This window comes from Alosa alosa, chromosome 15 (genome assembly GCF_017589495.1).
Source record: "Alosa alosa isolate M-15738 ecotype Scorff River chromosome 15, AALO_Geno_1.1, whole genome shotgun sequence".
NCBI lineage: Eukaryota > Metazoa > Chordata > Actinopteri > Clupeiformes > Clupeidae > Alosa > Alosa alosa.
This window is the reverse complement of record NC_063203.1, coordinates 4543315-4570949: the sequence shown is the minus strand read 5'-3', so window position 1 is coordinate 4570949 and position 27635 is coordinate 4543315. Positions and strand designations below refer to the sequence as shown.

Here is a 27635-nt window from a genome sequence, read left to right as displayed (position 1 = left end):
CCAATGGTCAATCCGGCTGGCAAACCAGGAGCTGGAGAAGGCGCCGCGGTGCATGGTTTCTCGCAAACCCCAGGCTTGGGCACAACAACTGATGTGGATAGAGTATGCTCACAACTCCCCTCACCTGCTCTGCCACTGGTATGTCACCTTTCCAGTGTGTGTATGGCTACCAGCCCCCTGTTCCCCCCAGCCAGGAAGGAGATGTGTCCTGCCCGCCTGCCCTCGCTATGCCCGTTGCCGCCGCACCTGGTCACAAGCTCGTGCCACGCCTACTCAAGTCAGCTGTCAGCTATGCCACTGGGGCTAACCGCCAAGATCGCCTGCACCCGCCACCGTGTTGGCCAGAAGGTGTGGCTGTCAGCCAAGGATCTCCCACTGCGGGTGGAATCACGTAAACTGGCACCTCGATTCCTCGCCCATTCCCTATCCAGAGGGTCATCAGCCCAACCGCAGTCCGCTCCAGTTGCCAATCTCCATGAGGGTGCACCCTACTTTCCATGTTTCGAAAGTCAAGCCGACGCATGAAAGCCCGCTGGTCCCCGTGCCGCTTCCTCCTCCTCCTCCTCGCCTCGTTGACGGTGGGCTGGTGTACACCGTTCGACGCCTGCTTCGGTCCAGACGGCGAGGTAGGGGCCTCCAGTATCTCGTCGACTGGGAGGGCTATGGACCTGAGGAGAGAACCTGGGTGCCAGCCAGTCGGATTGTGGACCGGACTCATTGCCGACTTCCACCGTCTGCATCCTGATCAACCTGCAATCCGTAGGGGCCGCCCCAGAGGGGTCCCTAACCGTCCTGCCCGCCCGGCTTCCTGTCCTGTGCCTGACCCTGTCTCGGTACCTGTCCTGTCTTCTGTCCACGACCCTCCAGCTCCCTCCGAGGATGAGGATGTTCACTCGGACCGCTCGGAGGAATTCTAGCCCTCCACTGGCTCCCCTCCGCCCTCCCGACGTGGTGTCACTCTTGGGGACTTCTGGGGCCGTCCCCTTGGGGGGGGGGTTCTGTCATGAGCTCTCTCTCTCTGCCTGGTAACACGCGCTGATTGAAGTCTGATGACCTCCACCTGTTCCTGCTCTGCTCTGCCTCACCCTCGTTTACCTACCAGCTGCACTGCATTCACCACTCATCATGCCCTGTATATAAAGCCTTGCTTTTCAGTCCACACTTGTCAGGTCGTCTGCAACCAGCACCAGTTACCTGCCTGTTTTGGAAAACGCCTCTGACTCTTTGCCTGTGATCCCGGACCCGCTCGACTACTTCTGTGTTCTCCAGCCCCGGTAATCTTGACCTGCCTTCCGTCCCTCTTCTACGAATACCGCCTAGTCCTTGACTGTACTGCTGCTTCGTTTCAATTGCTGTTGTGTGTGTGTGTGTGTGTGTGTGTGTGTGTTTCCCCCAGGACTTCCCGGATCATCCAGCTCCTGCCATCGCTGTTCGGCTACTGGGGGAACACACACACGCAGACTCTTGGAACTCCTGTACCCCGGAACCCCTGAAACCCCCTTAACCCCCAACCCTTAAATAAACTTTTGAACGTGACGCTTTTGTGGTCCTCGTCCTGTTTGGTGTCTGACAGACATAATGTATCTAATTCTTAAATGGTGGACCCCTTGCTCTAGTCTATTCTAATCGAGAGAGAAATGGCCTTGCCTTTCTAGTGTTTGACTGCCACCCTCAGGATATTATGGAAGGGAACATCTCTGGTCAGTTATTTGCTGAAAAACATATGTATATGAACCATTTATATATAAATATTTACTCCTTTCTTTTTTGAGTGATGCCTTTGTGATTGTGGACAATACAACTATACCAAAAATACCAATACAGAGTTATTATATATAGTCACTATCTGTCCACAGTGAGGGCTGAACGCTAATACCGTACACACAAATGCACACAGTAGGCCTACTGTAGATGTATTCAACCTTTCCAAATCCTCCCAAAAATGTACTGAATGAAACCTCCCCTCTCACACACATGGTCAGCCTGCTTAATTTGATTTATCCAATATCAGATGACACAATGAAAAGGCACTACCCTCTCTATAAAACAATCGAGAACAGAGAGAGGGAGGCAGACAGAGAGCAGACATGCAGGTCTCTCTGGGTCTCCTTCTGCTGGCCTGGACTCTGCTCTCTCCCACCCTCACCTCCAGCTCTGATACATCTGACCTCTGCCAGCTACGGGAGCAGTTCAATCTGCTTGGGATGCACCAGGATGGAGATGTGATCATAGGGGGACTGTTTGAGATTCATATGTTTGCAGGGTTGGGTCAGATTACTTTGAAATGTAATCCATTACTGACTACAAATTACATGGCAATTTTTGTAATCAGTAACGTAATCAGTTGGATTACCAAAAACATGTAACGTAATCTGATTACTTTAGGATTACTTTTAGATTACTTAAATAAATATGTCCCTTAAGTAAAAGACACCACCACTGAATTGATGAAAGAATTCTCATTCTATTTTTCTCTTTATTATTTCATTACATCTAAGAAATCTCTTTGCATTTTGAGGAAAGCATTACTGTGTGAATTAACTAATCTTTTTCTCCAAAAATCTTAATGTAGCCCCTTGTTTTAGTGTTACTATTTACTTTGAGGTCACCAGGGTCACCAGGTCCCATTGTCTGAAAAACACCCAAAACTAATACATTTCTATAGCTATTCTCCACTTAGGGGATGGTGTTTTGGTGGTTGAAATTTTCACCCCATCCCAAAATTGATCACTTAGTCATTATGGATGTGATCATGGATCATATTGTCCAAACATGCACAACTCAGCTTAACCTTTATAAAGGCACACCTGGACAATGAATTTAGCTTTCGCTGAATTTTTTTGACCCAGGAACATGGCCTGAGATTGAATGACACCATGTCCATTTTAATTGTTGGGGTGAGAAAATTATTCCTTTGGGATTATTCCTTTGGGATGACCTGGTGACTTTCTCAAAGTAAACGGTAACACTAAAACTAGAGGCTACATTAAGATTAGGAGGAAAAGATCAGGCAGTGTGCCGAGAGACCTGCCCCAATAGTAAATAAGTTAGTAAGTCAGTATAGATACTCTTTTGATCCCGTGAGGGAAATTTGGTCTCCCAATCCGTGAATTAGTGAAGCACACAGAGCACACAGTGAACACAGAGTGAGGTGAAGCACACAGTGAGCACACAGTGAGGTGAAGAACACACCAACCCAGAGCAGTGAGCTGTCTGCTACAGCGGCGCTCAGGGATCAGTGAGGGGTTAGGTGCCTTACTCAAGGGCACTTCATGCCGTGGATGTGGGCATGGGAGAGCAGTGCTCAACCACTTACCCCGCCCACATTTTTTCTACTGGTCGGTGATCGAACCGGCAAGCCCGAAGCTTGTCAAATTAAAAGATAGCTAGGCTATCATAAAAAAGTTGCATTGTTTGCATGATAAAATGTAATCAGGTAATCCCCAACAATGTAACTGTAATCTGATTACACAATTTTTTTATTGTAATCTGGGCTGAAAGTTTTTAGTTTCTATTGAGTCACTCAAATAGTCACACAAAGTGTCTCATGCATGAAGCTACTGGGAGGTATGTGGAAGCATTGAGCCACTTTATCAGTGTTTGTGCTTATAGTGCTTATAGGATCTTGCTAATTGTGTTAAATTTTACCTCATAATTAAATATTTTTTCGTTAGACTTTAGTATAATAATTATATATAATATAAATATAATAAATTAGTGCCTTTCATGTTATTTACTGTAATTTTCAAGTAGCCCAACTAATGCGTACTTTATGATTTTAATATCTATTTTAATTTTCAGGTTTAACTTGGATGGTTTCAAAAGAGCAATGACAATGTTTTTTGCTGTGCAAGAGATCAACAGAAACCCAAACCTGCTCCCTTATATAAAGTTAGGCTATCAAATGTATGACAATTGTATGAGGATGGATGTTGCATTCCGAGCTGCCACAGCTCTTTTCAGTGGAACTGAAAAGTCTTTTTCCATGCAGAATTGCACTGGGCCACCTCCTATGGTATGTAACAGCAAGGAGTTAAACTGGAGTACAGGCATATTCTCAGCCATCTCTATTAGCTTCCATGACAAAATAAAGATTTCTGTTTTCTAAGCTTCATAGCATATAAGCATATTCAGACAGGCACATTCTCTCCACAACCTGATGAGCTGTGTCCCTGGGGAAGGGCCCTTTAAAGGGAACAGCTGTGCCAGTCTACATGACATGCAACCCTGGCAGGTACTGAAAAATGTGTAAATATTTTCTTCAATGAACTGCAGGGCAAGTGTTTAATTTCCCTCTTGTTTCTCCCATTCTGTGTGTATCAGTTGCTTCACTATCTACAGTCAGTGAACTTTACAACAAGCTTTGGGGATCACGTGTCTTTTGATGAGAATGGCGATGCCTTGGCCATCTATGACATCTTGAACTGGCATGGGATGCCAGATGGGACAATGAAGGCCAGAACAGTGGGTGTTGTTGATTAACTGCAACCAACCGGGAAAGTGCTCAGTCTAGATGAGGAAAAATCTTCTGGAACTTTCAATCAAAAAAGGTAATTTATCCTCTTTTAAGTTGAAAGACAACTATTACTTTTTAGTTTCTTTTGGGGATTACATTAGAAAAAAAACCAAAAACATTTGCTGCATTGAATGCATCATGTAGGGAGATGCTGTCTTCTTTAGCAACAATAATGTCACAGATATTTAGGAGGGCAACTAGTTGGAAAATCACACATGAAGAAACTTGTAAATGGTATATGTTGCTTTCATCCACAGCCTCCTAGGTCAGTGTGCAGTGAGTCCTGCCACCCTGGAACAAGAAAAGCCAGAAGGAAAGGACTACCTGTCTGCTGCTTTGATTGTCTCCCTTGTGCAGATGGAGAGATCAGTAACACTACAGGTAAAAATCCTTTGTTGAATATAAGATGATAAGGATGTACAGGTTGAAGTGTAGAGTGACATGCGACACTGGAGTTGAAATGGAGTGTCTGCTGTGTTTTGCTAGAAACTTCAAGGGGAAAGCCCTCAAAATTGCTACATTGTATTTATGTGTTTGTGAGAATTATTCTGTTCTGTTAATCTCTTTATTACAGTGCATGAAAATGCACTGTACTGTTCTTCCTAGGCTTCATCTTCTTCTTCCTCTTATTCAGCTTACCGTTTTTTCCTTACGTAATTCCTCTTGAACCGTTTAACTTAGAAGCTTTGTTCAAACTTTGTAACGTAGGTCTTCAAATGGACCAGGTTGCTATGACTTTTTAACTTTGTAACTTTTATACTTTTTAAACTATTAATTAAAAACTACTCAAAATGTCCCCATTCACCATATTCACACGGCAGCCATGTTTTGACGTCATGCTCAGGGTGGGAAGTTCGAGTTCTGAAAAAACAGTTACGGTTGTGTGTATCAGTCGCGAATATGTCTTACTGCTGTGTGCCTCGGTGTAATTCCTACAAAAGACGGGAAAAAGACAAACAACTTGCGTTCCACCGGTTCCCGACAGACACCAAACTGAAGAGAGAATGGATATCAAAAATTAGGAGAGACATCAGCAATTTGTAACGTTATCGCTACTTGTTAGATCAGCCGCAAACATGATATGGTTTTATTTATGTATGGTAGACTGGATGTTGTGAACACCCTCGATAGAAATGCCACGTCTCAAGCAGTAGGGCCTAAGCTTGTTTTACTGACTTCAGGGAAAGCCCTGGTCACTGTATGTAGGCTAACTGCAGCTAACAGGCAGGCTGTTGTGTGTTGTTCGTGCAGATTACGTCCAACACAAAAGTTTGTGCCAAACATTTCGCTGAGGAGTCTTTTGTGCACCACGATGAGTCTGGTAAAACGTGCCTGCTGCCAGGAAGTGTCCCTCAGCTGTTTGCTTGGACAAAAACATCTCATAAAAGACAAATGAGAGTTATAGAGGTATAGTAGAGAGGTCAGTTAATGAAGTTTGTTTCATACGTCTCCTAACGTCATGTAGCCTTGTCCTATTGGTTGGTCTAAGTTACAAAGTGTTGATTCATTGTAGTTTTTCTCATGTTTTATGATTACATATACAGCAATGAACCTGCTGGAGAGACAGAGCATGCCAGTGTAGGCCTGGCTGGAGTTGACACTGGGTAAGTAAGACACTTAGAAAGTATTGCCTATGTCCATCTTGCAAAATATCACACAGCTGCTACATAAGAAATAGGCTACATGTAGCAGCAGGGTATAACATGTAATCTACATTAATGAAACAAATTCACTGTAGTAGCTTACATGGTATACTATACAACTTATGTGATAACACATGAAATTGGAACTGAACTTTTTTGGATTTGTCATTGTCTCCTATAGTGCTGGCCAAGTTGTTAAGCCAGCACCCCACCCTGACCATGATTATGCTGAACCCTCTCGGTCACTAGGACCCCGTTTACACGAGCATGTGTATTTTTATAAACGAAGACATTTCCCTACGTTTGAGCCTTTCATTTAGACGCAAACGGAGTCCCCCCCCCCCCTTAAAACGGTTATCCAAAAAAACTCCGGCCAAAGTGATTTTTTTGGAAAACTTTGTTTATGCGTTTGGTTGTAAACTATGGTAAACGGAGTTTTGGGCAGCCAACGTCACAGTATGCGACAGAAGTACACCAAATGTGTGACCAATGTTTACATTTACATGTTCTCACATGCGACTTTTCAGGGTTCTGATTGGTTAATGTGAGCTTGAGCTTATCGTTAGACTGCCACTGTGGTTTGGCGTGCTCATGACAGCATGTATGTACACGGGTTTGTGTAAACACATTAAAAAAAAACGGTCTTGTGTAAATGCAGTTTTATTTGCAAACGTAGATGGCCAGATATTTGTTTAGGAAAATACCCTGTAATTGTAAACGTAGTCTAGAAGATCAGCTAGAAGCAGCACGGCAGGAGATCACCCGCCTTACACAGGCGAATAACATCCTCAAGGCATCCCATTTCAGCTTGAAGCGTTTTGAAAATGATTCAAAGTTGTTGACCTTCTACACTGGATTTCGGGTGAATAATAATCAAACATGCACTCTTTTTATAGTGTTGTTACTACAGTACTTTCTACAGTATTAGCAATACTTTGGACACAAAAAACTCATACAGTAATTTATTTTCCTTGTGCATTAACATTGTGCTGATCTCTGTATTGTTCAGTAAAAATAAAAGGTGTCGATTTTCTATTTTCTGTTTTCTTCTATTCTATACTTTTTTTATAGGATTACGAGACACTGAGAGCATTGTTCTTGTCCCTTCAGCCAACTGCAGAGGGCATGCTTAGGTGGAATCAGGCACAGAAAATGGTCAAACAGGATAAGACTCGTCAGGAAGTGGGCTTCAGGGCAGAGAGCTTATGTTTATTTGATCAGTTTGTTCTCTTTCTGTGCCGTGTAAGAGAGGGAGCATTAGAAGAATCACTGGCAGATCGATTTCATGTGTCCCAATCCACAGTTAGAAGGATAATAATATGGTCAAATTACTTATTCTTTATGCTTGGTTCATTGTCCGTATGGCTACACAAATCAGCGGTGAATGCAATTATGCCACAGTGTTTTAAGGACACATTTCCAAGAACAAGGGTCATTTTGGACTAATTAGCTTACAACATGGACATCAATAAGGTGAATAGCTACAGATGAAGAAATACATTTCAATATACATTTTCTTGTAATACAAGTATATACATAACAATGGGGCTGTGGTCACTTAATGGCCGAGAGTTGGCAAGACATATTAAAAAAAGAATTGATCTAGTTTGGCTTTCAAGTCCTCCCACCAAAATCACACCATTTTGCTCCTGTAAGAGCCATCTGTCCCATGATTTGTAAGTGATATTAATGCCCATGCTTGAGGGAGAAGGTTCCATCCTCTGTTCTTCTCAGGTATGAGCAGTTTGTATGACACTCTTGGTTTGGGCATTTTATTTCAAGTAGGCCATGGCAAGGATCCGCATTCAGATCAGTAACTCTACGGTCAGGTGTGCAGCCTAGATGGGGGGCATTAATATTGATCACAAATCCACAGGGGAAAATGTCATTACCAGTGACCTCAGAATATAATTTGGCAGCCACTGGCTCTAACTCAATTCCTCTCTTCATGAGTTTAGTTTGGCTAGTTTTCTTCTGTAACACAGACAAGACACTCAAAATCTGCACGCCGGGAACAGATGCGTTTGAAATTTGAGGCAGTTAGCCGTTCATGCCATACTGTGCTATTGTTTTGGAGCCTTGTTTCTTCTAATTGTACAGCTTCATCACTTTTTTGAAATTTTGAAAGTATCATATAATTCAGATAAAACTTTGGGCAAAACATAAGAGTAATTGCATGGCTGTGCAGGAAATGTAAAAGTGGGTAAGTTGTTAGAGAGATCAGGGGTGGTTAGGGTCTGATAGGTGAGAGGTGATCCAAATGGGGGATTCCCAAATTCGGTGGGGATGTATGTAACATTGTGCATTGTTCTCTAGAAGTCTGGACATCTGACAGTCGCCTCCAATTGACCTTAAGTTGTCTAACAGTGAACTGGCAAATGATTCGCAGGTAAGGGGTAAAGGGACGGGAGAGTACAGTTTTGGGCCAATACCGTAATTTTTATTTACCGAACTGTGATCAGTCTTGTTGGATTTTACCTTGTTAATTTTCAAGTGTGACAGGTTTGGGCTCTAGGCCTAATTCTCGAGAAGGGATGTGCCAGGTTTGGGGTAAGGAGGTTTTACTTTTGGTTAGGGGGACTGATTTGTATCCTAATTTTGAGTAATGAGCAAGAGTATACAGGAAGCCAATAAGGTGTGAGCAGTGCCCGAGACCTGCTTTACAGGCACAGCTGGTATGCTGAATCCGCTGATCTGTACTGGACAATTCAACCTGGATAAAAGATAGATAGATAGATAGATGGATAGATACTTTATTGATCCCCAAGGGGAAATTCAAAGGTCTCAGCAGCATACAGACATTACACACAACATGCACTTACAGCAGAAATGGTAAATATAAGTATAAACATATAACCAAACTCCACTGTACTATAGAGACAGTAAAAGATAAGAAAAACTAACAAAACTAAATACTAAATATACTATATAAATTAAATTTAAAAAATCCACAGTGTGCTTGAGGGTGATCAAGCATGAGAAGCTTGCAGGGACTGGCCTGTAGTTCTGTGTACATGGTGAGGTGCTCAAGAGAGAGAAAAAAGATAATATTAAAACTTGTTCGTGGCTTAAGTCTTTGTGCAAAGCCTGTTGATGCTCAGACCACACACGTCTAGGGAAAAAATATATAGAATGCTAATTTGACATCATTAGCCTACCTGTACCCTGTAAGATGGCTCATTTTTACGCATACTGGGGTATGCCTTCGCCCTGACCCTGACAGTATTGGCATTAGTCCTATCCTCCTCAACCCTGACTGAAAGCAGAACATAACTTTCATAAATAGACAACCTCGCCTATTGTTAAATCTCCACGAAAATAAGCCAATAAAATGAAAGGATAAACAAGGAGATAAATTAAGCTATGACGTGGGATGCACAAACAAAATTATAGCCTAGTAGGCTAGCCTATGTAAGACAGCCTGATCGGCCAACAGAGTAGCCTGATAGAAGAAGTTTAGCCTACATCTACTGTTACTGTTGACAGTTTAACGTTAACACTGATGTAGGCTACATAAGTTAACATTTTTGGCTAACGTTAACACTGACGTAGGCTACGTAAGTTAACATTTTTCTTCAAAATTCAATAGGCCATATCAACGTATGAAACGGTCTCACTGGCTATAAATGCAAGCCTGAGTCTTGTTATGGACAGAAATGATAAACAAGGCCATACCTTAATACAGGTTTATCAGTGCAACCCAGTTAGCCTACATAAACGTTATTAAGTTAGCAGTTAGGTTATCGTCTTACCTTCAACATCGTGGATATCACCTTCTATCCAGTTGCTGTATCCCTTTTTTTAAATTCTTTTAGGGATGCCGACCTGTTCATCTGCCCATGTATCGATCGATCTCTTGGAATGTCAAGGCTGGTAGATGGGTTAAGTTTTTGTACCATCTTGCCATAACTGGGCTAATAATAACAGACACCGAACAGCTGACAGTTTTGACAGTTATTTGTTTGGACTTCTCCAGAGGATTCCCACCCTGAGCATGACGTCATAGAAAGATGGCCGCCGTGTGAATATGGTGAATTGACTTAACATTGCCAATTATGATATCACAATCCGGCCATTAAGCAATTAGAATCCTGTGCCAGGTGGCCAGGCCACCTGCAGCAACTGCCAGTCTCAGGCTTTAAGCATACAATCTGGCTCTCTTAAGACTACATATCCTGTTCAACTGTTTCCTCTGCCCAAAAGTCCTCACTACAATAATTCCCAATTAAATAATTTAACCACACATAAATCTTGCCGATGAATGCCGTTACAGTCTAGAAGACATTGCATAGGAAGCGTTTGCTCATTGGCAAGACATCGCCGGGATGTCGGCAAATCATCGAAAACGACAATGAGCCAATGTTTCAACGACTTATCGTTTGCTCATTGGCAAGACATCGCCGGGATGTCGGCAAATCATCGAAAACGACAATGAGCCAATGTTTCAACGACTTATCGTTTGCTCATTGGCAAGACATCGCCGGGATGTCGGCAAATCATCGAAAACGACAATGAGCCAATGTTTCAACGACTCATCAAAGCTCTGCCCACCCTCGGCTTATTCGACCTTTATTTATTTAGGTCGGAACTTGAGATTGCACATTTTAAAGACACAAGAAAGATGCCAGAAATATTTTCAATTCATTTTATTGAATGTTTAAAAAAGTCTGAATGATGAAAAAATGCTGTTAGAAAATGTTCCCCCAAAAATCAGGTTCTTCTCCTGCAAGAGACAAAAACAACAATTAATTCACCGCAACACTTTCATCTTTAAAGTCTACCCTTACCGATTGCTGTTAATGAATTTTCATAGATGCAGAAAACCACTACCGAGCTCGGAGAAATAGATTTCAAACCCATTAGAATTACCTCAGCTGATATTTCAATCAAGCAGAGCTAATGCATATTGCTGTCCTTGTACCGGTAATCATGGATAGTGTTAACATTTCGCCATAGCCGCTAGCTAGGTTTAACATATTTTCCAGTGTTAGCTCAACTAGCTAACGTGAATTAGTTCACAACGAAGTTGTAATTACCCCAAAAAAGGTCTTTATAAAGTAATTTACACCAAGTTATGGCTTAGCCTAGCAGGCAAATATATAAACAGTCATACAATTGACACAATGCCTATTTTCTGACAATTTACATGAGTGAATTTACCAACCTGAAAATCGCTGCTCCAGGAGGCTGATCTGACGTGCCTGGCTGCCTGCTACACACGCAAAAAAAGAACAGATAGAGCGGGATCTGCGTTAGGTAGTAGGAACGATCAAAAGCCAACATACATGGAAGCTGGGGTAAAAAAAAAAACAGATAGCGGGATCTGCTTTGGGTAGTAGGAACGTTCAAAAGCCAACATACATGGAAGCTGGGGTTAAAAAAACAGATAGCTGGATCTGCTTTGGGTAGTAGGAACGTTCAAAAGCCAACATACATGGAAGCTGGGGTTAAAAAAACAGATAGCGGGATCTGCTTTGGATAGTAGGAACGATCAAAAGCCAACATACATGGAAGCGACTTCAGGCCGATACCCCTGCGACATTATTATATGGGAGGATTCCATGCTGATCTGAAACCGACATCGGGCAGATGTATGTGTGCTGTCTGGATATGACTCCCACCAACTGTAGCTAGTGTGGTGATTTTATCTGGACATGTGGTGATTCTATCTAGACATGTCTGGACATGATAATAATAATAATACTTGTGTGTGTACTGGTTTATTGAGGGAGACAACATTTACTGGAAGTCATGAGACTGGACTGTCAGAGGCTAAGAGTGGAAGTAAACAAGACAGGGCCTGGGAGAGAAAGGTGCTTACCAGAAGGGCAGAAATAGAAGGGGCTAGCAAAAGAGGAAAGGCAGGGACCTTCCGGGGAGAGGAAGAGAAACCAAAGTTGAAGTGACACATAGAACCAAATCAAAATGTACCCTGCCTGGCAACAGAATACACATAGAACCTGGACACATGTATTCTGCCCAGCAACACACATTTTTTAATGTTTATATGAGGAGGGGTTTCCACCAATATCTCAGGTCCCAAAACGTTCTGATTGGCTAGAAGGGGCCTGGTGACGTTCCTGGGGATAGGAACGCCTCCCAGGCCCCTGAGAGCATAAAAGAGAGAGCTCAGGCACATTCAGATCAGATCTCATCGGGGTAGCAGCTGCCACTCATCACTCTATTGCCTGACGGTCCAGTCCTGACGCTGTTTGGATTGTATTATCACTGCAATACGGTGAATAAAGGATCAACAGTCTTCAGCTTCTCTCGTCTTGGTGTTCTCCTTCGGGTCTTTGACATCAGAGTGCTAGTTGGATTGGAGGTTCGGGAAAGTGGATAGTTTTCCACCACACTAGCTAGCATAGTTAACATAGTTTATATTGTTAGCATTGTTACTAGAAAACGTTAGCTAAGTAACATAGTTAGCGTTGTTAACATTATTAGCATTTTTATCAAAACTGCTAGAAAACATTAGCTAAGTAGCATGATTAGCATAGTTAACATTAACATAGCATAGCGTAGCATAACTACTAGAAAACAGCAGAGCCATTCCAACTTTCAGTTATCATCAACTATCTACCTATCTAACTATCTACACAGCCATTACACCATTTGAATATCAATGCATTAAACTACCAGTCTATCAACAACTTTTAAACTATCTACATTCAATCTTTAAATGGTCTACTTTTAATCTACTTTTATCAAGCTATGCATATCAACATCCATTAAACTATCTATTAAACTATCTGTCAATCATCAACTTCTAAACTATCTACATTCAATTTTAAAATGGTCTACTTTTAAACTATCAAATTTTATTAAGCTATGCAACCACCATGTCTATCCAAGCATCACCGTAGTAACTATCTCTGTATTATCTATTTTAACTATACATAATATTTTACATCACAACTTTTGCATTTCCATGCACTGGTAATTCCTTGGAATTGAATCTAGTTCCCTTTGCTGTTCACTTTGTTTCATTTCTAGATTCCCATTTTTTTGTATTTCAGATTCTCTTGAATGCTTCAGATGTCCAAAGGAGTTCTGGTCAAGCCTGCAGAAAGACTGATGTGTCCCCAAGGAGGTTGAGTTTCTTTCCTATGAAGAGGCTTTGGGCATCTCCTTAACAACAGTGTCCCTCCTTGGGGTGTGCATTGCTGCTGTGGTCCTTGCAATATTTGTTCACCACCATCATACTCCTGTAGTACGAGCCAACAACTCCGAGCTGAGCTTCCTGATTCTGCTTTCACTAAAACTCTGTTTCCTGTGTGCACTGCTGTTCATTGGCCAGCCCAGGCTATGGACCTGTCAGCTCCGCCATGCAGCATTTGGTATCAGTTTTGTACTCTGTGTCTCTAGCATTCTGGTCAAGACAATGGTTGTGATTGCAGTTTTTAAGGCCACAAAACCTGAAGGAAAAGGGGCCATGAAGTGGTTTGGGGCAGCCCAGCAAAGAGGCACTGTCATTATCCTAACCTCTCTCCAAGTGGCCATCTGTGTGATCTGGCTCTCCACTGCTTCTCCTACACCTTACAAAAACACTCACTATCAGAGTTCCAAGATTGTGTTTGAATGTGCAGTGGGCTCAGTAGCAGGTTTTGCTACATTGTTGGGCTACATAGGCCTTCTAGCAGCCATTAGCTTTTTGTTAGCTTTCTTAGCAAGAAACCTCCCAGATAATTTCAATGAGGCCAAGTTCATTACCTTCAGCATGCTCATCTTCTGTACTGTGTGGATTGCTTTTGTTCCTGCCTATGTCAGTTCTCCTGGTAAGTATGCAGATGTGGTGGAGATCTTTGCAATCCTGGTCTCCATTTTTGCTCCAAAGTGCTACATAATTCTCCTACGTCCAGAGAGAAACAACAAAAAGGCACTTATGGGTCGGACCTCAAAATGATACAACAGTCTGATGTAGCATGAGATGATTCTTTTAATTTACTTTACAGCAATTTTAAATCAACATTCAAGTTAATGTTGTATGTAATTAATGACTAATGTTAATGATGTTTGTAATTAATCTGTGTTTTACTGCAGTTCAAGGCGTAAAATAAACACATTTTTATTAAGTCTGAAGTAGTCGCCTACCAGGAGACTATCTAGAATTTACGTTACACTGAACATTGTGTTGGTTGCCACAGTAACATTGGTACTGACTTTGGAAAAGCATGCGGTTCCTTCTTCCTGTTCTTATGTTGAGTTGTATTATATTAAGCGCTGTATTATATTAAGCGCTATTAAGTTCTAACATGGACAAATCTTTCAACATGAGTAGACGTTTTCATCTCCTCTTCCACCAGCCTAGATGCAGAACCTAGCGGCAGCCAATGTAATTTGCAGCCAGGGTAGTCTAGCAACTCTCCATTGGCTTGCGAGCTAGAGAAATGAAACTTCGATCAGGCCAACATAGCCGTATATTCACCCCTTGCAAGTGACGTCACGTTTTGTTCGCGCCACAGCAAAATAGCCTAGTGGACGGCAAGAACACAAATCAAATCAATGGGTTGTAATGGGACAAATCGCACAGCTAGGAGATTATAGTGAGATTTAACCGTAGTAATGCCCTTCCACGACTGTTGGCTTATTGTTTGGAATACAACAACATCCCATGTTCTTGCATAGATATATTTTGGTTTGTTTTCTTTGTGTTTCGGGAGTATTTCAACCACAATTGCATGCTTATCTCCTCAGTGTATGAAGCACAGCAGCGGTTGCTATAGCAACCATAGACTCTGAACAGGACGGCAGATAGCACTTAGGCAAAGTCTTTGGCAAGATCTGAATGTAAACAGATAATACCGGCAAGTTTTTTTTTAATTTCCTATTTCTTTCAATTCTTTAACTTAAGATGTAAGAAGTAAGTTTATTCGCAAGCAACATTACAAACTGACGAGTTACATTAGCCCTAGCACTATGAGCCACGATAAACGTTAGCTAGAATAGCTAGCTTCTAAGTGTGGCAGCTAGTTATTATTTCATGTTCTGATATGACATTCTTAACGTTTTGACTATGTTACAACTGATAAAAGCAAGACAAATAAAGTAACCAAATCGCTTTGCAATATTTTAGTCCAGAAATACTTATGGGTGTTCATTTACCATAATGTTAATTACAGTAGCCTAACGTAACATTATCTCCCCTTGCTGTTACCACCAGTTTTAATAACTTTACATTTGCGATCATGACCCATTTCATCTAACAACACCACTGGCATCTTCTTTGACTATCAGACCCCAAACAGCAATACATTGAACTACAAAGATGTTATAGTAATGGTGTTCAGTTCATCATAATCTTTATGACATAATGTAATTTGCCGTCCGTCTCCCATCTTTTTGCCATCCAGCATGGAGCCGTCACGTGACTTAAGTCACGTGTCTGCAAGGGGTGAATAGCCGGTGGGCGGGCTTAACATAATGATGGCAGAGTTGAGACGGTTCCCTGTGAATTCCTTGCTACTTGAAAACAAAGAAGATGAATGCTGCTGCTGGCGAACAGCGCGACACAAGTTAAGCTTTTTTTAAGTTGGCAAAAGTTTGATCAACTAGCCAACAAGCTCTGCTGGTGGGAAAACGCATGAGACTCATGAGTTGTAGCGCTATCCTATTGCGTGCAGACGGAATTTGAAAGACAACCGTTTATCCCGTCCCTCGGATTGAGCACTGCGAATGGTGTGTGGAACTGCTGACTCATCACTGCATTTCTCTGGTCTGTAACCACAGCAACACAGTCACAACAGAGCTGTCCAGTACCCTTGCACCTTGATTTTTCACGCCAGCTGATGGAATTTGCAGGCCTGACAATTATCAGCCACCATTACATTACGTTAAATATCAACCACTGATCCACCTGTTTACACATGTGCCCAGCATCTAGACCATAACAAATTGGCCATTGCTACGGAATAATTTTACTTCATGGAATGGCATTAAAGGGGAACTTGGCAACTATTTCAACTTAATAAACCCGTTTAGAAATCATTTGGATGGTTAAATGACCTGTTCCGGTGAAAATGGTGACTTTCCCCGCTGCGCCTAGCGTCCCCAGGCGGAAAACCAACCTTGCAACATTGAGACTACCGTCCCGAGAAAGAAGTGAGAAACAAGAAACTTCGTTTTAAATCGTGTTTCTTACCTTGTAACATCCACATAGTTCTGCCAAACTTATGCTAACAGTTCGCTAGCTTGTAAACAAATCCATGTGCTTTATCGTTACCTTTTCACACAGTTTGAAATAGCATAATGTGCAATTTCTCCAGCAGAGGGGGAAATCCTGCCAAGTTTCCCTTTAAATGGTGACTGCTGACCATGCAGCGACTACAGAAACCTGAATTATGTGACAACCATAGACCGCTGCCCCATTCCACATATTCAGATATGTACTACACAACCCAAAATCCTGAAGTGTAAAGCAACGTCTTGGTGGATATCAAAGTTGCCATGGAAATGTTTTTGATTTCAAAAACAACTCCTCAACCCATGCCCATGCTTGTTTGTTCGAAGATGATGGCCGATATAAAAGTATCTTATCAAATAGTCGTATTGGTTTGCCTTTTGAATCAAATGTTTTGTGGTCATGATGCACCTTGTAGCTGGTTGGCCTGAGTCTCCTCAGCCCCACCATCCTAAGAATGTCTCAATGCACTGCAGAGCTCAGCAGCGACTATTTAAATGTGTGTAGTGTCATTATTCTCTACTTATTCATAAGTCTGCTTTATAAATGCCTCTAGTGACTGATGAGATGATGAGTTGGAGCATTTGTTTGTGCATTCATCTTCATAATCTTACAGTGAAAGACTGTAACATTGTTTTGGGTAGTAGATTTGTAATATAATTAATAGCAATGTAATATCATGCAAAAGTATATACTGTACACTTTTTTACAACAGGCAACTAATAATGTTTAAATACAAATTATGATATATCCTATCCTATATCCTTTACCAACATGATCGTACTGTTGGTACAGACTATTATGAAAATGCAATTCACAATTCTCAATAGTGATAATAGTGCATAAACATATAACCATAAACATGCCAACCAATAGTGAAAGCGTTCCCTCAGCAATTACATCCAGCCACACACAGCAGCCAAGTGCCACTGCCAAGGATTGAAAGAAGACCAAAAGGGCCCTCTCTGAGACTGTAGAGGACATGAAGAATAGCAAAGCCTTGCTAGCACAAGACATGGCAGTTGACTGTTGCATTTGTCTAACAAATTAGATTCTGTCCTATGTAAAACACGTTTTATTATTTTATATTCTTTACGTCATTTGTTATTACTAAAGAAAATACTAACTACAAAATAACCAAACATTTTGTCATTTTAGAGATTTTTACAAGTCAGGAAACCATTTTGGTAATATACAGGTAATGGCAATGTACCGGTAACACCAGAGTCAAGAATGGGAAAAATTGTGACATTGCCCTATCTTTTCACATAATGATTCTTAAATGGTGTACAGTAGGTTTAAATGCTTCCTCCTTCTGATCAAGAGAGAAACCAGTCTTTGACTGCCACCCTCAGGACATTCTGAAAGAGCCAATGATTTGCTATAAAGCCTGATGTGCATAACAACTACCTAAAATGCATTGTAACTTATATATATATATAAACCTTTCATTTTTTGGGTGATGCCTTTATGAAGTGAGAAGATATAACCAAAATATCCCAATACAATAAAATGTATACAGTAGGCCTATAGGTTTGTTCAACCTCTCTAAATTCCCCCAAAATGAATGAAACCTCCCTTCTCACACAAATGGCCCATTTGATCAATCTGATCTATCCCGTATGAGATGACACAATGAAAAGGCACACCTCTTTCTATAAAACAGTTGAGAACAGAGAGAGGGAGGCAGACAGAGAGCAGACATGCAGGTCTCTCTGAGTCTCCTTCTGCTGGCCTGGACAGTGGCAGCAGCCACTCTGCTCTCTCCCACCCTCACCTCCAGCTCTGATACATCTGACCTCTGCCAGCTACGGGAGCATTTCAATCTGACTGGGATGCACCAGGATGGAGATGTGATCATAGGGGGACTGTTTGAGGTCCATATGTTTGCTAATTTTCCAGAAATGTCTTTTAGGACTAAACCAGAGCAGCTCCGGTGTCATGAGTGAGTTGAGAAGCTTCAGGCCAAGTAGTAGGAAAAAAAGTTGATCAACTGAAGATATCTTTAATTCAAGTTATGTTTGTGTTTATGCATATGTACAAATCTGTTGTATTGTTCCATACAAATACTAAAAATGTAATGTAATAATGACTGCTACTGTATACATATAAAAAGGGCTTTATTTGACAACCTATTTTCATATGTTGTAAAAGTAAGCCTGTTAAGTAGCCTAATAATTATGTACTTAATTATCTTAATGGCGATTTTTTTTTTTGTCAGGTTTAACATGGACGGTTTCAAAACAGCACTGACAATGGTTTTTGCTGTGCAAGAAATAAACAGAAACCCAAACCTGCTCCCTTACATAAAGTTAGGCTATCAAATATCTGACAATTGCATGAGGCTGGACGTGGCATTCCGAGCTGCCACTGCTCTTGTCAGCGAAACTGAAAAGTATTTTTCCATGCGGAATTGCACTGGGTCATCTCCCATGTTAGGCATTGTGGGAGATCCTGTGTCCTCTCACTCAATTGCCATATCCAGTGTACTGGGACTGTTCCGTGTTCCAATGGTATGTAACAGCAAGGAATTTAACTGGAGTGCTAACATTTTCTCAGCATGCGATGCTGATCAATGGTGATGTTGATGTGTGGCTACCATGTCAATACCAAAGAAGATACAGCTGAAAAATTAGCTATAGATCAGATGTCTCTTTTCTCTGTTATCTCCAGAATATGTTTGCAAGGATTCAAATCTCTTGGGAACTATGTTCATGTTGATGAAATGAAAATAGATAGCTATCATACTGTATGTCACAGCCATGACAGAAACATGGCACTAGAATGTTTTATTCATCCATGGCCTCTCAATATAAAAATAAGATTCAGTCATCATACAATGCTGTTTGAATAATGTAAGGCTGTTATGACTGTTTCAAAAAGAATTCTGCAAAGATCTTCTTTTGGTATAACTATTGATAATATAGATAATTATTTTTAGCGCTCTCCTTTGTGTAATGCCACCACTAACTAAAAATGGTAGTTTACATTTGTATAAGTTAATATTAACTTATGAACCATTAAAGAAAAGGATGTTCATCTTTAGTTACACTAAACTGTTTTATCAGCTTTATAAAGTAATCAGACTTGTCATGTAATTTAATACAAGAACTTAATGCTTAAAGAACTTCATGCTTTCCATTGTCTTTTAGGTAAGTTTTTTCGCCACCTGTTCCTGCTTAAGTGATAGACGGCGCTACCCCTCTTTTTTCAGGACTATTCCCAGTGACGCCTTCCAAGTGAGAGCTATGATTCAGATATTGAAACACTTTAGGTGGACATGGGTGGGCCTCGTCTATGATGATGATGACTATGGCCGACATGCTGCTAAGTCTTTTCATGAAGATGTCTCTGCATTTGGTGGTTGTGTGGCATTCTCAAAAATACTGCCCAAAGACAATGATATTGTGGGGATCAGAAAGATCATGCAGACAATTAAAGCATCCACCTCTCGAGTGATTGTGGTCTTTTCAACCGGGTCAAATCTACAGCCCCTAATGGATGAAGTAGTTCGTCAGAATATAACACGTCAGTGGATTGCCAGTGAGGCATGGTCCACTTCTAATGCCTTTCTTATCCCGCGCCTGCTCACTACACTCAGAGGCACTCTGGGCATTGCCATCCGGCGTGGTGAGATTGAAGGACTGAAAGAGTTCCTATTAAGTGTCCGCCCTGACAGCAATACACACAGTATGGTGAGTAGATTCTGGCAGGAGATGTTTAGCTGCAGGTTTGAGCCAGAAGAGGCCTTGGCCGTATCTGAGGGAAGAGTGTGTACAGGAGAGGAGGACCTGAGCAAAGCTGATTTGGCGTACAGCGATGTGTCTGATCTCAGACCCTCCTATAATGTCTATAAAGCAGTCTATGCCCTGGCACATTCTCTCCACAACCTGATGAGCTGTGTCCCTGGGCAAGGGGCCTTTAAAGGGAATAACTGTGCCAGTCTACATGACATGCAACCCTGGCAGGTATAAATAAATGTTTGAATGTTTTTTTTTTTACTTGAAATGCAGAGCTTTTACCAAAGTATTTGTGTTGTGGTCTGATATTTTCCAAGTAATTAATTTCCATTGTTATTCCTCCATCTTGTTTGTATCAGTTGCTTCACTACCTACAGTCAGTGAACTTTACAACAAGCTTTGGGGATCACGTGTCTTTTGATGAGAATGGCGATGCTTTGGCCATCTATGACATCTTGAACTGGCATGGGATGCCAGATGGGACAATGAAGACCAGAACCGTGGGTGTTGTTGATGAATCGCAACCAACCGGGAAAGTCCTCAGTGTAGATGAGGACAAGATCTTCTGGAATTTTGAATCAAAAGAAGTAATTTAACCTCCTTTTAAGTTGAACATAAACATATGCCAAGAAGGGCCATGTGTAGGACGTTTATTTAAATTGTTAAAAAATTATCCAGAAAAAGCAATAGAATGTAAGTAATGACATGTGATGTCAATAACTATATAAATAAATAAGCACATCAAAATGCTTTCCCATCTACAATATTAAAATCATTCCACTAGGACTATGAATGCAAACAAATTTAGTCTAATGCCTAAGAAAATTCAGGTTTCAGAAATTCAAATGACTTAGAAAAACACTAGTTAAACTTACTAGTTTCAAGTAACTAACTTACATAGCAACTCATATCATATTTATATAGGGGAGCAACAAGTTGTTATACAGTATATCATAATTGCAACATGTTTCTTTCAACCTCAGCCTCCTAGGTCAATGTGTAGTGAGTCCTGCCCCCCAGGAACTAGAAAAGCCATAAAGGAAGGACTACCTGTCTGCTGCTTTGATTGTATCCCTTGTGCTGATGGGGAAATCAGTAACACTACAGGTAAAATGACAACAAATGTGCTAATCCTTAGTTCAATACGTAAACATTTAAACGAAAAAGGCTTAATGCCAATGTTTACTGTTTTACCCAGCACACCATTATGTTCCGAGAGTACTTCCTCTCCATATTATGTCCATAATAAGAATGCAAAGCAATTCTTACCAGTGTATCTTCATTGGGAATCAAATGAAAGCAAAGAAAGTTACAATGCAGCAGGCTTGAGGCAACACAATGTATTCTTCAGAAATATAGCTGATATAAACTGAAATAAATGCTACACCAGAAGTGCATGCACAAAATGTACACACATTATAAAGGACATAACAAACAAAAAAATATGCCATATAGCCTATTCATTATCTTTGAGTTCAGTTGAAAATAAGGAACTTTTCATATTCAGAAATATGCACAAATGCAAGTGCAAAATGTAGCCTAGGCCTACGGCACATTTCAATGAAGTGCATAACAAACAGAAATAGCCTAGTCCATATCTCCGTTAACTATGTTTAGTTCACCTGTAACTGTGTAGGAGTGTAGCCTAAACAATGTTTAGCTCGTAGATTATAGCTTAAACTTGAAGTGCTTCGGTTATATTTTAATTCCATGTCGACTGAGCCGACACCGGCACTGACATGAGTGCACCGTCACTTGCCACACACATCAGCACTCAAAGTTTTTAACTGGCAAACAATGGATTTTATGTAGCGGCGGCGACAAAATAGAGCTGAAACCTAAGTTAAAGGATAATTCCGGTGTGATTTTGACCTAAAGTGTGTTGAAACATGATACCGAGTGTGAACATATGTCTCATAGCTCACCTCGGCTTGTCCCCTGCACTCAGAAATCTGGCGCTAGTTAGCCAATGCTACCAACACAGTGTTTCGTTGTGGTGCCTCAGGCATCGGCCTAGCCATGCAAAAAAATCACTGTTTTACACCATTTACGATGCTCAAAGTAGCTCCATACTTCATTGGTAGACTTCCAATTTAAAAGCGAGACATAGAGAACTTTGAAAAGGCACTGGTAGTTTTTTTTACAAAGGCGATTTATACAGACAGTACCTTAAAGATTTTTACCGTTCAGCGCCATCTTGAATTTAGTCACGATAAATTGAACGACGAGCAACGAACAAACAGGTATGATAAGGGTATTGATCAGATTTCAAAAATAATTCCGTAAAATGCATGGATTCCAGTTGCTGCTACTGGAAGCAACTGAATCCATGCATTTCCACTGAATTATTTTTTTGGAATCATACCTGTTCGTTTTCAGATTGTTTCGAATTTATCGTGACTGAATTCAAGATGGCGTCGAACGGTAAAATTCCTTAAGGTACTGTCTGTATAAATCGTCTTGTAAATAAACTACCAGTGCTTTTTCAAAGTTCTCCATGTCTCGTTTTTTAAATGTCAAGGCCCTCGAAGTCTACCAATGAAGTATGGAGCTACTTTGAGCCTCGTAAATGGTGTAAAACAGTGATTTATTTGCATGGCTAGGCCGATGCCCGAGGCACCACAACGAAACCATGTGTTGGTAGCATTGGCTAACTAGCGCCAGATTTCTGAGTGCAGGGGACAAGCAGAGGTGAGCTATGAGACATACGTTCACACTCGGTATCATGTTTCAACACACTTTAGGTCAATATCACACCGGAATTCTCCTTTAAGGAGGGTTCACATTGTACGCGTAAGTGGCAGCGCTGCGCTATGAAATCCGTTATTGTCAATGGCTTACGTACGCAAGAACTGGCCTGACGCTGCACTTTGTGCTGAACCATGTTGAACTTTGACCGCAGCGCGCTTTAAATCATAGGTAATCAATCACATTACCTCAACCAAGAGCAAGCGGTGAGGGCAGTGCATGCCGCGTACAATGTAAAAGCCGGCAGCGGCAAGTGCGATGCTGGTGTGTGGAGTTGTATTGAGAACAACGGAATCTAATGTAATTGAATGCCGAAAGCGGGTTGCGTCTCACTCATGTCAGCGCCAGTGTGTGTCCACAGTGTTTAAACCGCCATTCAGCCGATCGGGAGTTCAGAACTGCCTTGGTGTTTATTATCTCCACGACTACAGGAGGAAGACTTGGAGGAAGCCTTGAGGACAAGAAACGGGGCATCAAAGGGTCAAAATAATAGCAGCCAAAGATGATTGTTGCTAACAGAACAAGTGACTGTATAAAATGTATGCTCGGTACTTAATCACAATCGCATTTCCTCTTCATTTCAATTCACTTCTGATTTTCTGTCTTTCAGATTCTCTTGAATGTGTCAGATGCCCAAAGGAGTTCTGGTCAAGCCTGCAGAAAGACCGATGTGTCCCCAAGGAGATTGAGTTTCTCTCCTATGAAGAGGCTTTGGGCATTTCCTTGACAACAGTGTCCCTCCTTGGTGCGTGTATTGCTGCTGTGGTTCTTGCAATATTTGTTCACCACCGTCATACTCCTGTAGTACGAGCTAACAACTCCGAACTGAGCTTCCTGATTCTGCTTTCACTAAAACTCTGTTTCCTGTGTGCACTGCTATTCATTGGCCAGCCCAGGCTATGGACCTGTCAGCTCCGCCATGCAGCATTTGGTATCAGTTTTGTACTCTGTGTCTCTAGCATTCTGGTCAAGACAATGGTTGTGATTGCAGTTTTTAAGGCCTCAAGACCTGAAGGAAAAGGGGCCATGAAGTGGTTTGGGGCAACCCAGCAAAGAGGCACTGTCATCGTCCTAACCTCTCTCCAAGTGGCCATCTGTGTGATCTGGCTCTCCACTGCCTCTCCTACCCCTCACAAAAACACTCACTACCAGAGCTCCAAGATTGTGTTTGAATGTGCAGTGGGCTCAGTGGCAGGTTTTGCTACATTGTTGGGCTACATAGGCCTTCTAGCAGCCATTAGCTTTTTGTTAGCTTTCTTAGCAAGAAACCTCCCAGATAATTTCAATGAGGCCAAGTTCATTACCTTCAGCATGCTCATCTTTTGTGCTGTGTGGATTGCTTTTGTTCCTGCCTATGTCAGTTCTCCTGGTAAATATGCAGATGCGGTGGAGATCTTTGCAATCCTGGCCTCCAGCTTTGGCCTACTCATGGCCATTTTTGCTCCAAAGTGCTACATAATTCTCCTGCACCCAGAGAGAAACACCAAAAAGGCACTCATGGGCCGAGCCTCTACATGATATGCTTGCAGGGTGTTGCCTATTCCACTTCCAGTAATGAGTTCATTTTAAATTTAGTACACTCCATACAGTTGCCACACTCTTCTCAATCCTGCATTATATGGTAAGACAATGCTTTGTAATCACTGAAGTAATGTTTCCACTGTAATCATTCATGTTTACATGCCTTGCCTATTATTGAAGTTTAATGCATGAAATAAAACACCTTTTCATTCATTACATTTTTTGTTTCATGTGACTGATAATGGCTAATGAGCTTGCAAATGAAAATACATTTGGACTCTACATTAGCAAATAGTAAGGGCACTACTGAACTAGATTTTAATGTAATTAGGAACATGATATTAGCCTAAATAAATGATGAATCTGAAGGTATATTGAATTTCAAATTACACCTATCTCACTCCCTCACGTCACAGTTATACGTTGTATGGACTCCGCCCTTCAACAGCTCCGCAGGTACCAATCCCTTGCTGCACTGCAGCCTTCATGAAAAATGTGCATACCCTGCTGGAGGGGGCTACCCTATATACAGTGGGGAGAATAAGTATTTGAACCCATGCTAAAGTTGACTAAAAAGAGGAATATAAAATCATCTGTTAGAAATTGAAATAGAAATCTTAATGCCTTAATTAAAGAAATTAGTAAAAATTCAACCTTTAAGGATACCAACTTTCTTAGTGAATGAAGAATGTATCGTAAATAAATAAATGTTCTTCCTTAAATTACAGGGGCAATAAGTATTTGACCCCTATGTTAAATTCCCATAGAGGATTTTTTAATTTTAAAGGCCACTTATTTCATGGATCCAGGATACTATGCATCCTGATAATGTTTCCCCTGGATTTTGGAATTAAAATAGCTCCACATCATCACATACCCTTCACCATACCTAAAGATTCCCATGGTGTGTTTTTCAGTTAGCCTATTAGCTGGTTTGATTTGCATTGAACTCAAAGAGCATCAAACCAGTTAATATAATTGAAAAACACACCATGCCAATCTCTAGGTATGGTGAAGGGTATGTGATGATGTGGGGCTATTTTAAATCATTGTGTTCAGAAACAAGCTGAACCTCATCTGATTTAAACTAATGTATAAATTGTTACTGCTACAGATATCGCAAATTGCTTTGCTTGTAAATGAAGTTAGGCCTACTTTCCAATGTGATTGTTGAATGATGCTGGCCAGAAAAGAATATAGGTGAAAGTTTCTGTGTCATGTCATAGGCCTTTCTCTCGTCTCATTGCTACTCGGGCAGTCTCAGCAGGGAGCTGCAGCACCTAGCAGGACGTTATTGCGTTAAAGCTCCTCTATGCAGCTTAAGCGATTTCTTTGCTGTTTTCTTGCTTTTTGCTCTCAGGTTTCTCTGCAGTGCTCCCACTGCAGCTTCAGAGTATATATTTTACCACACTCCTCAATCGGCCAGTCTACAGTTTCCTCTTCCCTGTTCTTCCGACAACGGTTTACTCGCTTTCTTCTTCTTTTCGCTGGCTCTGCCATGACAATGTCTGAGTTCTGCATTAAAACACATCAAATGAGCCGTGGAGACAGTATTTTTCGTTGATCAACCACTACAGAGCTTGCCCCGGTATACCCTATAGCCCCAAATCGCAAACAGTGGATTAGCTAAGGGCAGTGAGCCAAATGCTTCCCAAATAGCATTTTCTAACCAGTATTGTTCAAAACAGCACCAAACCTCGCCAGTAGCTTGCTCAGGGTCCCTACACATAAAACAAAGCACCAACAACATAGTTAGCGAACCCAGAGTTTATTACAGAAGACTGTTAAGAACACCAGCTCCTCCAACCCAGTATCGCAAGGATTCGTTGTACTGTCACGTTTGGTTAGGCTAATCTATTATTTGTGATTCCTGATTAACATGTAAATGGGAACATTCCCTAGCTTAACACTTTGCTGCAGATACAAATATCTTATTCTGGATATACTGTAGCCATAACCCGAATATGGATGTTACTTCAGTGTGGAGTAGATGTGTTAACATATCAATCGTGATTTGCATACAAATGCCTTGCAATACATGACCCAAAATTAGTCACTACTTAGAGATGACCTTGCCATCTATTTATCTACAGTATCTACCTATCAACCAGCATAGCATCCACTTTATTTAGCATAGCATAGTTAATGGTTGAAGTTAATGGTTGAATAATTGTTTTGGTTGTTTGTTTATTCATTTCAGGATGTCACCCAGGCAGATTTAATAGAATTGTCAAAAAAGCAATTCATTTTTGTGCAGTTGATGGCCTTGTGTCCCACAAAAATAGGGCTTTGGCGTTCCCAAATAATACGGTTATTCCCCAACAGATTAACATCTATCTTAGCTCATCTTCACTGATCCCGACTAAATCGGCCCGCAACTTGAGTGTCACAATTCATGACAGACTAAATATGTCTGAGCAAGTCTGCAACAACAGTCATAGTCAATGCACACTACATCTGTGCACAATAGTGGGATCCTAATTTGAAGGGGATGGGGAAGATGGCTCCATTGTTGAACTCTCTGGGTCTTCCTGACCACACCTCTCGTATCCCCAAAGGGATGCCCAGAGAGGCTGCTGTGCCTGCAAGCAGCTGCCTTTTTCTTCGACATGCTGGAAAAATCCTCCAACTTCTTTCATACATCAGGGTCGAGCACCTGTCAGGGCTGTAATTTTTTGGCAATGTTTGCCCACAGCTTTTTGTCTCTGTTGATTGGTGTAGGTGCCCTTAAATCTACTGAATAATACAGAGTTGTTAGCTTAGCTCCCCTAGGAGCACTTGTAATTCTTCAGACCTGAACCTTTGATTTCTGTTTCTCTCCATTTCCAAAACATTTTTCTAGGTTTATTGTTGGCCTTATAAAGACAGCACAACTTTATCCAAACAAGGCCACTTAGTGAGTGGCCTTTCCTTCCCCGCACATCTCATAGCAGTGCTGGGTGACGAGACATTTACATAACCTGGACTACTTTCATGGTGCACTACACATCTACACATTTTTTTATTTGCTGTCTTACTTCCTGCATCACACCAATTAAGTACTTGAGTTCCAGTGCTTTTGGGATTTCATGAACTTTATTTGGGTTTACAATGCATTCTGGAAAGCCAATCTAGGCTTGTTTACTCTACAAGCCTTATGTCAATCTCAAATCTGGTCATTTCTAAATTATTCTGAGAAACCAGCTTGATTTGATTTGTGTTTCATTTTGATAGATAAATCAAAGTTTGTAATTAAATAGATCAATATTTTAATTGCTTGACCCCACCCATTATTTTGTCTTACATGT

General features: G+C 41.3%; 1 protein-coding gene and 1 pseudogene across 1 annotated transcript; both read left to right on the top strand.

The window, feature by feature from the left end:
* The first annotated feature begins 291 nt into the window (after positions 1–291).
* LOC125308578 lies at positions 292–14065 on the top strand (annotated as a pseudogene).
* A 4094-nt stretch (positions 14066–18159) lies between these two features.
* On the top strand, positions 18160–24345 carry LOC125308246 (extracellular calcium-sensing receptor-like). Its single transcript, XM_048264614.1, has 6 exons — positions 18160–18284; positions 18561–18852; positions 19492–20307; positions 20439–20666; positions 21063–21186; positions 23438–24345. The coding sequence occupies exons 1-6, from the start codon at positions 18175–18177 to the stop codon at positions 24343–24345; spliced, it is 2478 nt and encodes an 825-aa protein (XP_048120571.1). The 5' UTR covers positions 18160–18174.
* Positions 24346–27635: the final 3290 nt, after the last annotated feature.

Coding starts and splice junctions, on each gene's coding strand:
- LOC125308246 (XM_048264614.1), top strand. CDS start 18,175: ATGCACCAGGATGGAGATGTGATCATAGGGGGACTGTTTGAGGTCCAT. Junction 20,308..20,438: donor ATGACATGCAACCCTGGCAG/GTATAAATAAAT, acceptor TGTTTGTATCAG/TTGCTTCACTACCTACAGTC. Junction 21,187..23,437: donor GGAAATCAGTAACACTACAG/GTAAAATGACAA, acceptor TCTGTCTTTCAG/ATTCTCTTGAATGTGTCAGA.